Consider the following 14,274-nt stretch of genomic DNA (forward strand, 5'->3'; position numbering starts at 1 on the left):
TAAATAGGGAAACTGTTTGGAGTGTTGTTGATGAATAACTAGACTGCAAAATAGCAGAAAAAATAGGATTGCGTTATAAAGGAAAAAACTAGAACCTATGTCAGTGCTAGGGTTTTGTCTAAGTCTGTATCTTTTCTTGATTGTGTATCTGACTTCTCGGTCTTCCTGAGAAAATACTATCGAGCAGAATGGATTTCTGCGCTCTTGTGTGTGTCATATCCTCAAACGAGAGTTTCAAGAAACATATCTTTTAGCTAAAGGCAACCTGAGTTTGTTCCAGTAGTCATTTCACATCTGGGATCAAAATACCCCAAGAATGGCAGAAACCGATGGTACAATATTGAGGGCTACAGAAATCAATTAAAACACTTCGTAGTTTCTCTTCATAGTTATTGTAAAATAGGTTAGACTGACTGTCAGCAGACTAGTGTAGAATACAAAAAATTAAATTATGTTTTAGACATGTATAGCATTGGTTTTTATTCTGAAAAATCAGAATTGAATTTTCAAATTCTGAAAAAATTTGAGTGGGGCATACAGCTTTACTCATAATAAAGGATAATCTTCAATTTTTAAAACTGGTTTCCTCCTAAAGAGTGTCCATCGTGCCAGCCTAAACAATTTCATTTTGGACCAGCTGCAGAGTGACAAAACAAGCTATCTTTGTAACAGAAAATTGGGTTCACAGCTTGAACTCAAGACTTCTCCTGTAACGGTCCCAGTGATGGGCTGGCGCCGAGCTCATGCTGGGAGGGGGCTCCAGAGACCTGGAAAAGAGCATCATCTTTTTCATACTGCTGAAGAATTATCCTCCCCTCGCGGATCGAAATGGTCTTTATGGCGGCCTTAACACCCACTGCAGCCAACAGAGAGACTTTCCTCGCCAGCTCCAGCTCCGGCGAGGTGCGGGGGGACGGCGGCAGCGCGGCCTCGGGACCGGGACGCTCCTGGTACGTGGGACAGAACCGCTCGCCCCGGCTGCAGGGCAGCATCGAGCTGGGGCTGTGCTGATGAGCAGCTGTCCTTTGTGATTTGTGGCTTTTTGAAGACCTTGATCTGCAGTGGATATCCTCACAGTCTTCATATGCTGGAAGCTTATATATATTTTATTTAAAATATCTCTAATATGAAATTAATTACAATATTTAGAGCAGAACTGGGCTTCAGAAGTGATACCCACAGAGACACTTTGTTTTCTGTTGCTTTGAAGCAGATAATTTTTTTCAAGGGCAAAACCATCTCAACAGACGAAGAATGCCAAGTACTGAGTCCGGTTGCTTGATGTGTCTTGTCATTTCAAATTTATTATTAGAAAAATTAGTAAAATCACTGTATAAAATGCAGAGACAGAAACCAGCAGATGAAGACTGAGGGGTTTGGCAAGGTACCAGAAATGGGAACGTTGTCAGAAGTTCTGTATTTTGTTTATAGATAAAACACAGAAAGCTGACGTGGGGGCACGGGGGAAGGAAGGGGAATGGGAATAAATAATGAGCACTCTTCTCTCCTTTGTGTTTGTGCCAGGACAAGGCATGGAAAAAAGAGAGAGGAGAACAAAGGCATACATCTGGCGTGGTCCCATGGCGTTCCAGATTTCTCCATACTTCACGGGTTTTTGTATCTTCGTCATTGCCTTTCCCTTCTTGGGTTTAATAAATCTTAAATAAAAGCCCTACCGGTATGTGAGCTTACGGCTCCAGGGGGGCTGCGTTAGGGACCCTCACCCACAGCTCTGACCGTGCTAGGGCTGTGCGAACAATAAATTAACTTGCAACGCCAAAGAGGTTTCCATTACTACTTCGTTAAACACTGTGAGCAATTTTTGGTTTTACAGATTTTCCTTTTAGATAAATTTTCTCTTAAACTTGCAATGTGGGGCAACTTGCAGTATTTGCAAGTCCAGAGTGGGATTTTGGTAGCTTTCCGCTTCTTTCCTTCGTCGGCCAAGCCCTCTGTACGAGATTGCAATGTTTAGTAACGGGAAGCATCATGCGCCAGTTTGAGATCGGTGACGTTTGCGAAGTCTTTTCACAGACTGCAGCTTCATATTGAAATGGTTCGTGTCGAAGTAGTAAACTCCCCAGGAGTACTGTGTTCTGGAAAATACTGATCATACTCTTCCTTGTGAGACGCTGTTACAATTAGGGTTCGATGTAATTACTCAGAGCTGTGTGTGAGTGGTTGTGCTCTGTCCCGAATGGCTGATGAGCTCACGTCTGCGAGCAGCTGACAGGGAAACGTGGCTTCGTTAGCAGCAGAGGGTGAGGGACTAGTCACAACTCATGGAAAAGGATCTTTGACCTGGAGTAGGCCAGGACACGTCGTAACGACACATCCGGCACTAATAATGTCAGTGCATTTTTTAATGGGAATGTATGAAAAATTCCTGGCACGTGGGCAGTTCTGGGTCTGCTTTTGGCTGGTGGGTCTGGGAGATGGCAGAGGAGGTGGGGTGCTCACTGGTGGCTTTTGTCTGAGAGTCAGAGGCTCGTAGGCTGGTTTTCTGCAGGCAACGGGCTGAAACAACACATTGTTTACTTTTGCTGAGTTTTTCCTATTCTCTTGGGGGAAAAAAGGTGGGTTTATGCTGTTGAGACGCTGGGACCGGGAGGACGCCTGGGTCAGTGACTCTAATCCCCTTATACCGCAGGCTGCTCCACCGTGTAATCCCTTCCATAAGCTAATCGAGTTTCCTCCTCGAAGGGGTTGGTTTTCCTTTGCACGAGCTCCGGCGAGGAGGCAGCGCGAGGACGGGGAGGCTCTAAAGGCTGCAGAGAGGCTCCAAAGGCTCCAGACCCACTTTGCGTTTCTGGATGCATTCGCTCTCGCTTTACACCCACTTGTTCATGCAAACAGGGGCCGATGAATTACTCAGTTCCTTAATCATATACGAGGAGATTTTCTAGGTAAATAATTACAAGTAATTGGCCTCGTAAACTAATAGCCCGTTTTTATTTACTTCCTTATTTTTACCTGCCTATATCCTTTAATAGCTCCTTCCGCATGTTTTTCTAAAGCCTTCAGTGCCCTGGAGTTGTAGCTGTGTGTGCTCACCCTCCTTGAACATACCTTTAATTCTCAGTCCTGCTGTCCCCGCTGTCCTCCCCTCCCCGTGAATTTACTGTTGTTTTGATGATTTTATGTGAAAATATTTAAATCCTCCTGGCCTGAGAATCCTGAGCTGATTGAATTTTGCTTTAACTTCAGTCTGGCAATTTCCATTTCCCCTTTGTTGTGCAGAATGCCATCTTTTAAGCTTTTCCTAAACCTGAAGAAAAAAAATACTTTTAGGTCCATGCTTAATTTTTCTACCTTACCTTTGTGAACAGAGGCGCTTTCATTTTTCTTAAGGTGTCTGTGGGGCTGAGGAGTGTTTTGCAGCAGGTTTCTTTCCCAAGGTGCAGCTCAGTTGGGCATCTGGGCAGCTCCCGCTTCATCCCTGCCCGTCTGGGTTTCCCAGGCATCACTTTTTTATGGCAGATTGCTTTTGTTCCTTGTAATTTTCCTCCTTGTGCTGTGTAGCCTTTCATGGGGTGGTTTCCCATTTTGTTAAGAAGTTTTTCACTGCAAGTTTTTTTCTGCCTGGGATCAGAAAGGAATTTCTAGATACTATCTCTTTTCTTTTGGTAAAAGGCAGTGTTAAATGTCCTTGACATTAAACTGCACCTCCTTGTCCCAGCTGTCTTTAGCAGCTTATATTCCCCAAGGATTTCTCTTTTGAGGATTAGAGCTGTAGTTACAACTCTGTGGGGTTTATTCTTCTACTTTATTTAAACTCACTCAACTGCTGATTCTCTAACGCCAGATTATTTCCAGCCTTTGGCTCTAGCATATGCTCACCACCGCTAACCAAAGTTGATTTTAAAAGAACATTATGTTTTACTTCTTCCCGTGACAACGCGGTACAGATAGCAGCACACCTCACCCCACATTTCCCTTTCCCTCACCTCCGCCAAGTCGGGCTCCTACACCGTGACCTGTAGGTGCATTTCTCTGTTTAAAAACTCTCTAGCTGTCTTTATCAAAATCTGACTTTGCAGACAGGTAGATTTCCTTGTGTTGTCCCAGGAAGACTTTTCTCTACCTTTCTTAAAGTAATGTTAACCCAGACAGTTTGTTTTACCTGTGCTACCATCTCTGACTTTTCTCTACACCATCACAACACTGACATAGGATGCAGCGCTCTTCCCAGAGGGCTCCCTGCTCTGTTCCACCCCAGCTCAAGCCACATCAGCACTGAGCCACGTTTGGTGACGCTTTCCCCCTTCCAGGACTCCCTGCGTTGTTTACAGGCAGCTGTGTTGTTTCTCCCTGTCCGTGTTCGGTGTCAGGCTGTGATTTGTACACCCCTTCTGACAGCATCACTCAGCTGACTGCTGTTCTCAGCAGCATCCGTACTTCTTCCACCTGCTATCATATACTTTATTTACTGTCCTGTTTACTTTGTTTTATTTCTCCTCCTACACACACTTGGAGAGATCTCCTGAGCTTCTCCAAACCTTCCCCTTTTTTCTTCTTAAAGCTGCTCGAGTCAGGGATAGGTGTTTTGTTTGGTAGGGTTTTGTTTGGTAGGTTTGTACGCACTTTAGAAAAAATTAAAGCCCCGTTTGAGCATCCCTGGAGCCTCGTGGCACAGGAGAGATACCCACCATGAGTTCTGACCTTTTCGCTTGCACATCCACTCCGTGTTGGAAGCTGACGGTGGGAATTTGCCCCGTCACCCCAGAGTGGCAGCAGCAGTTGGTCTCCAAGTCCAGCCACAAGACTGAAAAGCGGGCAGGCTTCCCAACCCAGCCACGGGGACAAAGACCGACCCAGGGCAGCAAGTAAGATTAAGTGGTTTGGGGCATTAGTACATTTAGACCTTGACAGAAATTACCAGTTTTCCATGTGTGTTCAGCAGCCAGGGTCCCTATGCCCAGGACACTCCTGTTTCTATCTTTTTGGTCTCAGCTTGAATTTAATCTCTGTTTTAAAATAATGAGATGTTTCTGGCTCACGCCTGCCTCACCAGAATAGATGATTCTGAAGATAAGAGCAAAGATCCTGCGCGTAGCAATTCGGGTGACACCAAGTCTGTAAAGGGCAAACTAGGAGGTGGTGTGAACACGTTGATTTTCCTCTGGTTTATGAAACAAATCTAGAAAGTTCTGCTCAAGGAGAATTCTCCACTGGAAGCACAGAATATCATGTTTTTCCGTTATACTTACTTTTTTTTTTTTTTTTTTTTTTTCCGCCGCAACCACCCTTGTTGAGCAGTCCTGATGATGTAGGAGTGGGGTCCCAGCAAAATGAAGTGCAGATACTGCCACTCTTTCCTACACATCCCTGCCTCCCAGTGTTACTAAGAAGTCATAAATATATTTTAATTTTAATGAACCAGCCTAGCATGCTTATAGAAGAACCAGCTGGTTTTGTTTTCTCTCTATAGGCCTGAACAATTTAATGAATAAAGATTCGCAAAGTTTTAGAACTTGAAACTAGAAATATATCCATCTCTCCAATTCCTTCATCTGATAATGTATTTTAAAAATGAGATTTTTGCAAGAATAATACATGATATTATTGCCTTTGCTTCCAGCTTCAATGATACTACAGTTCTGTGACTTTATGCTACCTTAAGCACCTACAATTAAGCCTAGATCCAATGTTTCCAAAAGAGGCACGATTCTAGTAAAATCCCTGCTGGTTTGGGTATGGTATTTTGCCTTTTAATGAAATATTGTACTCATTGAGTATGTTAATTTACTTGATTGTTGCAGAAAATGTTGTTATTGTGCAGCAGGAGGAACCTTCTCCTTTATAGGAAGCCATAGCAACGAGAAGGATTGACTCCTAAATTCACAAGAAAAAGATCCGGGGTTTTTTTAGGGTAGCCAAAAAAATAACTTTTGTCATCATTGTATAATGCATTTGAAGCAAAGCTGATAATTATACACGAGAAGCAGGATGTAATTTTTCAGAAGATTTGGGAGAAATTGAAGACCACTAAATCAAATTATTATAAAATCAAGTGATCGTTCAAATAGAAAATCAGGAAAACCTTGATGATTCCTTGGTTTTTTCTGTGTCTCTTGTTCTAACAAAACTTCTCTTGCTCCTGCTAAAATCACGTTTGCTCTGTGCGGGAGTTTTTCCGTAGAGCCCCTTTTTTCTGGGCAGGTGGAACATTCTGGTGTTTCGCATTTCCCTTTCCTCGCAGTCGGCTCTACCCCGGCAGGTTCTCCATGTCATGAGACGCCAGCCAGGACCTTCAAAGCAGAATCGGTGTCTTAAAGAGATTGACTCAAAACCCACAATAGCTACAGCTATTGCGCAGTTTCCTAATCCGCGCCCTTGTAGCCAAGTCCATGGGTTTTTTTAAATTCAACATTGCTGAAATCAATTTAGCTTATCAGTCTTCACTGTACAATCATTATTTTTGTAGCTTTGTGTGATTTTGCTTTATATCTGTTAAATATACTGGGAGAAAAAAAATTAAAAATTTCACTGGTCAGTTAAGCAGAAACCTCTGTCTGAAGCACAAGGCAACCCCCAGAAGAATCCTCTGCCATCATTTATGTCCTTCACCGAGTCTCTGCGCATCCCCTGGGATGCTCCCGGCCGGAGCAGCCTCATCTCCACCTTCCCTTTCCCACTGCCCCAACTGTGGGCTGGGGGGAACGAGGGGTGGGGACATCCGGGGACCGACTGACTCATCTGCCCGCATCTCCCCCTCTCTCCACTGCCACATACATCAACGACCCCTGAGCAGGAGTAGGAAACCTCAATACTAGATTTGAAACCCTATTTATGTTAACGACTGCTCAAGCTGTCACCAGCCTTCATGGATTTTAAATTTCAAATCAAATTGTAAAGTTGGAGTAACGCAGTACAGATTCCCTTTTTTTTTTTTTTTCTTTTTTTTTTGGAAATGCGATTTGAAATTATCAGCAGCAATGATGTATTTGTCAAAATGTCAAATAAATATTGTTAAGGTTGGAAACATTCATCTGTATTAGCAGAATTCTTAACGTGAGCAATTTGGTAAAGGCACTTCATAACTTTTTGTCTGGGAAAACATTTGTCTGTTATTTCACATAGAATCATTTTTGCATCATATTAACCTGGAAAAAAAAAAAAAAAGTAATTGTAGGGGGAAAAAAATGCAAAATTGGACGAGAGTGGGGAGTGTGTTCAGCTATTATCTGCACATCCATTGTTGTCAACTCGCTCGCATTTTTTTTCATTAGTTTCTTGTTATAGTCAAGATATGGTCAATGATCTTTTGAGCTTGGTAATTTTGTTAAATCTTTTTTATTAAGAGTATTGAATTGCTACATTGAGGTGGTAGCTTGCTTCTGTGCAAGATTGATTTGGGCTGGTATTTCATTTTGCATAGTGCTATTCAAAGCTAATAAAAAGACACAGAATAATGAATTTTAAAGTAAAATTATAATGAAAAGCCACAGGTGATTATTTCATTAGACTGAATGCTGGAGAATTGTGCTCTTAACTTTTTCTGTTGTTTGCACTGGTTGCCCCAGGTGAAGTAAACATCTTCAATGTTTGATGGTTTTGAGAAATGTTTTCTTCTGGAAAGACTTCAATAATTAAAAAGTTGTGCATTTTTAAAGGTTCGCTAAAGCACAAAACTATTACTTAAAAACATGCTTTGTTCAAAATTGTTACCTTGACTTACATTCATCACAGGAAATTACCTTCAATAAAGTGAACAAAACCCCCTTTTTCTAGCCAGGTTTCAGCAACTCCCAGGAGAAATGTTTTTGAGCTTGAGAACTCCAGGGGTGGCTTTGCCAAGGCGGCAGGCAGAACTAATTGCATATTCGGAGTGCGATGGTCCCGATGTTGTGTGCTGGTGTGACGTGAATAACGTAGCCGGGAGAAGACAGACACTGATGGATAGGGCATAGGCACAGAACTCTGGCCGACTGCATGTTTGTCACAGGCCTGTGATCGCCAGCCTGATCTTTAAATAAAATTGTCGTGTCTGTTGCATGACTGTTTGCTGTCTCATTCTGTATTTGTCTTCCATGTGTGATTAACTCCCAAATGTTCTCTTTTTTTTTTTTTTTTTTTTTTTTCCTTTTCCCTTTTTGTAGAAATTATTGAGCCTACTACCTCTAGTCCTGTCTCGAGCCCAGGTCAGTATCCACATACATTCACGAAGTATGTTTGGGTACTTTTTCTCAGGGACTCATACCTGCTGCATTGCCGTATCAGTAACTGGAATGGATTATGGGCAGCTTCGCTGTGGTAGTGCTGAACTGTCTCCTTCCTGTCTTTGTGCATTCATTGGTCTGTCTTCCCTCCAGGCTTCATGTGTTGTCCTCCTCTTAAAATCTCCCCTTTTGAGAAAACCCCTCCCCGCATCGCTGTTTCTCTCCCATCCATTCTCTGCCCAGGGGGATGCGGTGGGTGTGCACAGGGCAATGCAGCCGCGCGGTGCAGTTACTGTGTTTTCTCTTTGTGGTGACCTGACTCTTCTCTGGTGTTGCTGCGAACATGAATGTTGGTTGGAGGCTGACAGGTTTCTTGCTGTCTCATCACCGAATTACTCGTAGGATGGATCTGAGACGCCATTGTGAGGTCCTCCCCATTTTAGGGTGCCAAAAGGTGTTCCTGGAGAGCCGAGAAGCCCGCCCTTGTGCTTGGCAGATGGTCAGAGGTCCTGACCACTTGTGGTGACTCCCCATTTTCTCAGAGGTCTCCCACTGCTGCTCCCCGGCAGGACAGCCTCGGGGGAGGTGCCCAGCCGGGCGCAGGCTATCGAACAGGGGCTGCCCTGCCCAGAGCTTGTTAAAACATGCCTACAGGTCAGCCTGTAACAATATTCCCAACGACTTCTCAAAGGGTTTGGAAGGGGTAAGTCATGAGCGTCGTGTACCGTGCTCTTGCTCTGTGTCAGTCACCTTCCCCGGGATGCAGTTACGGGCTCAGACCCGACAGGTTGATGTTATTTCTATGTGCATAATGCGGTAAGATGTGCAGTGTTCAGGCCTCCTCCAGGGAGGACTCTGGGAAGCGTTACCAGCATCATCTGGGAGACAAACGCAAGTAGAATTTTTGCCTGGCAAAACCTACACATGAAGTATTCTTTTATTTCCAAAATGAGATTAGAAAGACTGCGCCAGAAAGCCGAAGCAATTGAGGTGGTCAACTCCTCAGTTAAAAATGCGGATTGAAGAGCGAGTTACAAACTAAAAACTAGGCAGCAGACTGATTCACCCACCTTAAAGCTTAACAGGAGTAGAAAGACAAGTGTATAAATCTTCAGTGCTTTTAATTAAAGGGCTTAGGAAGGGCGATCGCTGGCATCCTCTGTGGAGATGCTCGCTGTGCACAGGCGCTGTCTCTCTGCCTCCCCGCCTGCCCTTCTCCGGCAGCGAGTTCTCCAAAGCATTCTGGCTCTGATACATGCAGAGGATCTGCTGCGTCTGCAGTGCGAAGCCATTCACGGAGCGACCGAGCAATTCCTGTGTGGCCACTGTTCATCACAACACGCAGCAGCGAAGGAGTAGGAGGGGAGGGGGGGGACGTAACCTGCAAAAAGCTGATAGTGTTTGTAATAAAAGTTCCTATCCTTGTGGTTTTTCACAGTTGCTTTGGACTACCAAGCGGCTGAAAATAAACTGAGATTATTTTTATAGCTAACAGAAGCCGGGAAGAAGAAAAGAGTCGCGGATGATATGGCAGTCGTGCCAAGTAGTGATAGGAGAACCTCAGTGTTGTTTAATGCTGGGTTTTGTAATTGGTTAACAAACAAGTCTCCTTCGCCTGATACTACTCCAAGCTCTGTTCAGGGAGTGATGGTTTGTGCTGTGTGGTTACGGCTGGAATGGCCTCTAGTAACATTTTGGGTTTTATTCTCCGTAGGTAAGCACTACAGCACAGAAGGATGGTCTTTTCTCACTTTAAAAAATTGATGTTCGAGTAATATAGCTTTGAGAGGTATTTGAATTCTTGCTGTCTGCAGAAATTTGCGACAAATGAGCAAAATTATATGTATTTTTGGGGAGCAGGATGGAGACGGGGGAATGGAAATGAATAGCGTCCCTTTATAATGATCCCTGCCTTAATTCTGAAGAGCACTGTGTTAAATAGAGAGGGCTTTTTCCAAAGGACAGCATGAAATTGCAGTATGAAAGCCTTTGAACACAACGGAGGAAAAATTTAGGAGAGGCTGAAGTTGCAATAGATACGAAACTACATGAGCTAATCCAACTTCAAATGACTGAGGAAAGGACTCTGAGGTCAGTTTGCAGATGAAAAACAACATCTGTTCCCCTGAAAGGCAACAGGAAGGGGTGGGGTTTTTTTTTTTAAAGGAAAGCTCTCAAAATGGATAAAAATTTAGGACTGAGTCCTTCCTACTGGAAATCAGCACTGGTATTGCCACTGAAATGTTCTGTTTGCCTTACGTAATTAAATAATGCTGTGATAGTCCCTCTACTTTTCTAATTTTAGTCTGGTAAATAGCTAGATAATACCATCACTATTGCTATGAAGTTATACAGCTGCAGAGGCAATTAAAAAGTTTCCAGAGTGTCAGAAACCGAGTCCCTCATGTGCTGCAGCATCAGCAGAGAAGACAGTAGGTTGGGGTGGGAGATCGTGGCAGAAAACCCGGTTTATTTGTCTGTAGCTGCTTATGGCAGGAAAATAAGATTTGTGACTTTGTTTAAAGCCGGCCCAGGAGGTTTTAGCCAGCAGCGCCTGCTGGATCTTGTCCGTCTGCCCTGCTTCCCCTCATGCGGTGACAGGAATACAAAACGTGGATAATCCTGTAGAAACTAATTTTTCCTCGTGTCTTGCATCAGTCAGAATACAGAGCATCTGCCTCCTTCCGACTTAATCTAGGCTTTGCAGCTAGTTGGTTAATTACTGTTGTCATTTACAACTTGACTTTACTGCAGCTTCAAGGGATGTTTTTCCTGGAGAAGGTTTTGCTTCTGGAAGGAGACAGATCCTCCTCCAGCGTTTCGATATCGAGCCAAAGGTCATGAAAAAAAAAAACCAAACTGAGTCCCTATTAAACTGCAGATAGATGAGGGAGAACTTCAGACCAAGATCTCTCATAAATCAAGGAAATGACTGATGGGATGTTCAACGTTATCATCACTGGTAGAGTTTTCCAGGATCCTTCTTAAAGCCCAAACTAGGAAGTTACTTTTTGTAGAGAGTGAGGAATCTGTAGTAATCCTGAAGATCTTGAAACCACCGTGTGTTGAGATTTTAGTCCTACTCTGAATACACAGTAAATATTCTCAAAACATCCTTGAATGTTATTAGTGTGTAGGAGTATACGCAGTTGTGTATGGAAGGAGTAGCGTGAAAGGAAAACGTCACTGATATCTCAAGATGCTTAAACCTGGAGTTGTTGCTGCCTCTGAGTCCTACAGGTCACTTTTCTTATCAGCCATCTATTTTCTCTACATTTTAAGCACTAGTCAGCCAAAGAATAACATTCCTAACTTCTGTCTAAACTGGTGAAGCGCTGCACTGACGATGAGCTGCTGTTTCCTGCTCCTCTTATTGTTGCAACCTCTGTCAGCACCGAAATTGGTACATACAAAAGACCATTCACCTCGCCAATTTTTCTTCTCATATTCAGTATAATTACTCTAATCAACTGGTTTGACCTGCTATTGTTAAAAATTCTTTATAAGATGCATGCGTAAAGTTTCAGCACAGAAGTTTTGTGACATTTTCTAGATGTTTATAAGCCTTATGACAACATCCCCAAAACCTCTTTCAATGATTACGTATAAAAACCATTTTGATTAAAAAAACCAAAACCTTAAGGATTCCTTACAGTTCCAAACTGTAAGTGACAAACCATTTCAAACATTCAAAACTAATGCAAGACCAACACTGTGTTTGAGAGCCGCAGCGATATAATTGTGCATTCCTCTCCTGGAGCCCCTTTTTACATTTGGGAGTTTACTTTCTCAATTTTAAGTGACAATGCTTAAAGCATGTAGAATTAGCTGCAGAAGTTAGAAAATTGGGGCCACAGTTGGTATCTATTTTGTCAGCCACTGCCAGGAGCTGTAGTTACTTACAAATCTTTCATCCTTTAGCGTAATTAGTTCACAGGTGGTGTCTCGAAAAGCCTTTGAAGATGCTGCTGAATTCTTAACGCTGACTAAATAAGTAACAGTGACAGGTCAGAGAGAATAATTGAGGAATCTTCTTTAATTAATGATTTCACATGTTATGCAGCACTTTTCTAAAAATTGGAGTCGGAGAGAGAAGGACTTTAACTTATTTAATTTTCTCAGAAACAAAAGTGTATGTTTAAATGAGCACTCTGGGTAGGTTGGACAACTCCTTGAACTTCAGTTACTTCTTCCTAATCTGCCCTACTGCATATCTAATATGTTTAATATGCCAGAATACCAGAAAATACCTAATTTCAGGCAGGCTCCGTTTGTTTCATAAGAAACATGTCATCACTTCTTACTGCAATTCCCATTTTAATCAATTAGTGATTTTGCTTAAGGAAAATCTGCAGGGTTGGACTCTGAATCTCAGAATCTATGGCATTCTTTTTTGCCATTAGTTTTGTCTTTGCGTGATGGAAATATCATGTAACTTGAGCTAAAGATTTTTGAGTGTGGGCAGGAGATGCATTGGTACAGCAAATACTGGAGTGGAGATGAACCCTGAGGCACAAGAGGATGAACACCCTCAAGAAGCAGCCAGTCATTTGTCTTCATCAGCCAACAGTCAAACTGCATGCTTTCTTCTCCCTTTTGGATTTTTTTTTTTTTTTTAATCCAAAAAATCTAAACAGGTATGAACAGATGATCCAGATCTAGAATAACAGACCTGGATCATTGCAAGTTTAACTTCTAAATGACATTGGAAGCAGACGTCTGTTTGTTCAAAGAGCTTTTGACTCTCAGTGGCCGCGTTGCTGCCTCCCAAATAATCCCACCCTGGGGAGGAGGGCAGGGTCTCCCAGACCGCCCTCCACTGCCTTTGGTGGTTGAATCGCTCTCCAACACCCAGGAGAAGAACACCATAGGTTCTTTCATCCTACTTCACAGATACAAAAGCATATATAAGGTTACTAAGAGGTGCTAAGCATCGAACACATAAACAGTCTCTAAAGACAAAAAGATCAATATATCATCAATGTATTACGGACATTTTTGTTGCCGTTTCAGAACTGCAGGCAGAATTCCAGCATAGTTCTCTGCTGGGGGAAAAAAAAAAAAAAAAAAAAAAGGTTTACCCATTGAGCCAGCACTGTGCACCTGCACGCTTTATCACTTTATCCAGTGTGTAACGTGTTACTGGAGGAACACGCAGCAGGGCAAGGCAGGTTCTTCAACCAGGAACACTCAGAATTTCATCCCGGTTGCTCTATGGGAAATAACTGCCTTTAAAGTATCGTGTTCATCTGCTGTTACAAACAAGTGAACTTTACATTTCTAAACCATTCCGTGAAAGCAGCATCCTCAAAGTAAAATCCGTGGAATTAGGTAAATGTTTCTGTTTAAGTAAAATACACGTTTGAAATAACTCACAGTGTGTGCTCAGTGACATTCTGCAATATTTAAAGGCTGCATCAATTCAGAAGACTGTTTGAACACAGTAAATCATAAGTATATTATTCACTGCTTGCTGAATAGATGCATCATTTAATATCAGAAGAGCTGCTTTCTATCAGCTGAAAAATAGGATTAGAAATAGGTCGGGTTTAGTCCATTGATTCCTACTGTCTAAACCAGTATGTAAAACGCAAGAATATTTTTTTTCTGATAGTGTTTTGCCTACATGCCTTCTGTCATGGGGGATTTCAATATTAATGAGGTTTTTCCACAACTATGAGAAGCCCTCTTAAGAGGAGAAGCTGCTCTGACACTCACCGATTTGTTTAACCAACAAAACCCAGGAATGAGAAGGCCTGAATATTTCAGAATACAGCACATGGATCGGTTTGCTGGAATTTCACATTTTCACCAAGAAGTGCTCTTGAGAAATGCCAGGAAAGCGGCGCGGGGACATCTGTGAAATAATTTCTGTAGTCTATGAAAAGGGTAGAGGATGCGGAAGGTGGACAGAGATGCTCAGCTTACTACCTGTTGTTTCGTCGGTGTTGACCCCCTCTCCTGCCCAAGCGTTTCTGAGCCGAGGGATGAGCAGCCTGAGCCCAGGGCTCCTCCGCCTTTCTGGGGGATGCTCGCGGCTGTATGTCATCTCTCAGCTCCAAGGGATCTGCGCCGTTGGTGTTGGTGGTTTGTCGTTCTACAAATTAATTTA

The 14,274-nt window shown here is 42.9% G+C and overlaps 1 protein-coding gene across 2 annotated transcripts in view; it reads left to right on the forward strand.

Moving 5' to 3' along the window:
- NEGR1 (neuronal growth regulator 1) overlaps positions 1 to 14,274 on the forward strand; it is a 288,761-nt gene that overhangs the window by 250,112 nt on the left and 24,375 nt on the right. The window contains exon 7 of one of the 2 annotated variants that reach the window (XM_074905980.1): positions 8,103 to 8,144. The exons of the other annotated variant lie outside the window; for it this stretch is intronic. Within the exon in view, the coding sequence (XP_074762081.1) occupies positions 8,103 to 8,144 (42 nt within the window). The remainder of the gene's footprint in view (positions 1 to 8,102; positions 8,145 to 14,274) is intronic. 2 annotated transcript variants of the gene reach the window in all.

This window comes from Athene noctua, chromosome 5, assembly GCF_965140245.1.
Source record: "Athene noctua chromosome 5, bAthNoc1.hap1.1, whole genome shotgun sequence".
NCBI lineage: Eukaryota > Metazoa > Chordata > Aves > Strigiformes > Strigidae > Athene > Athene noctua.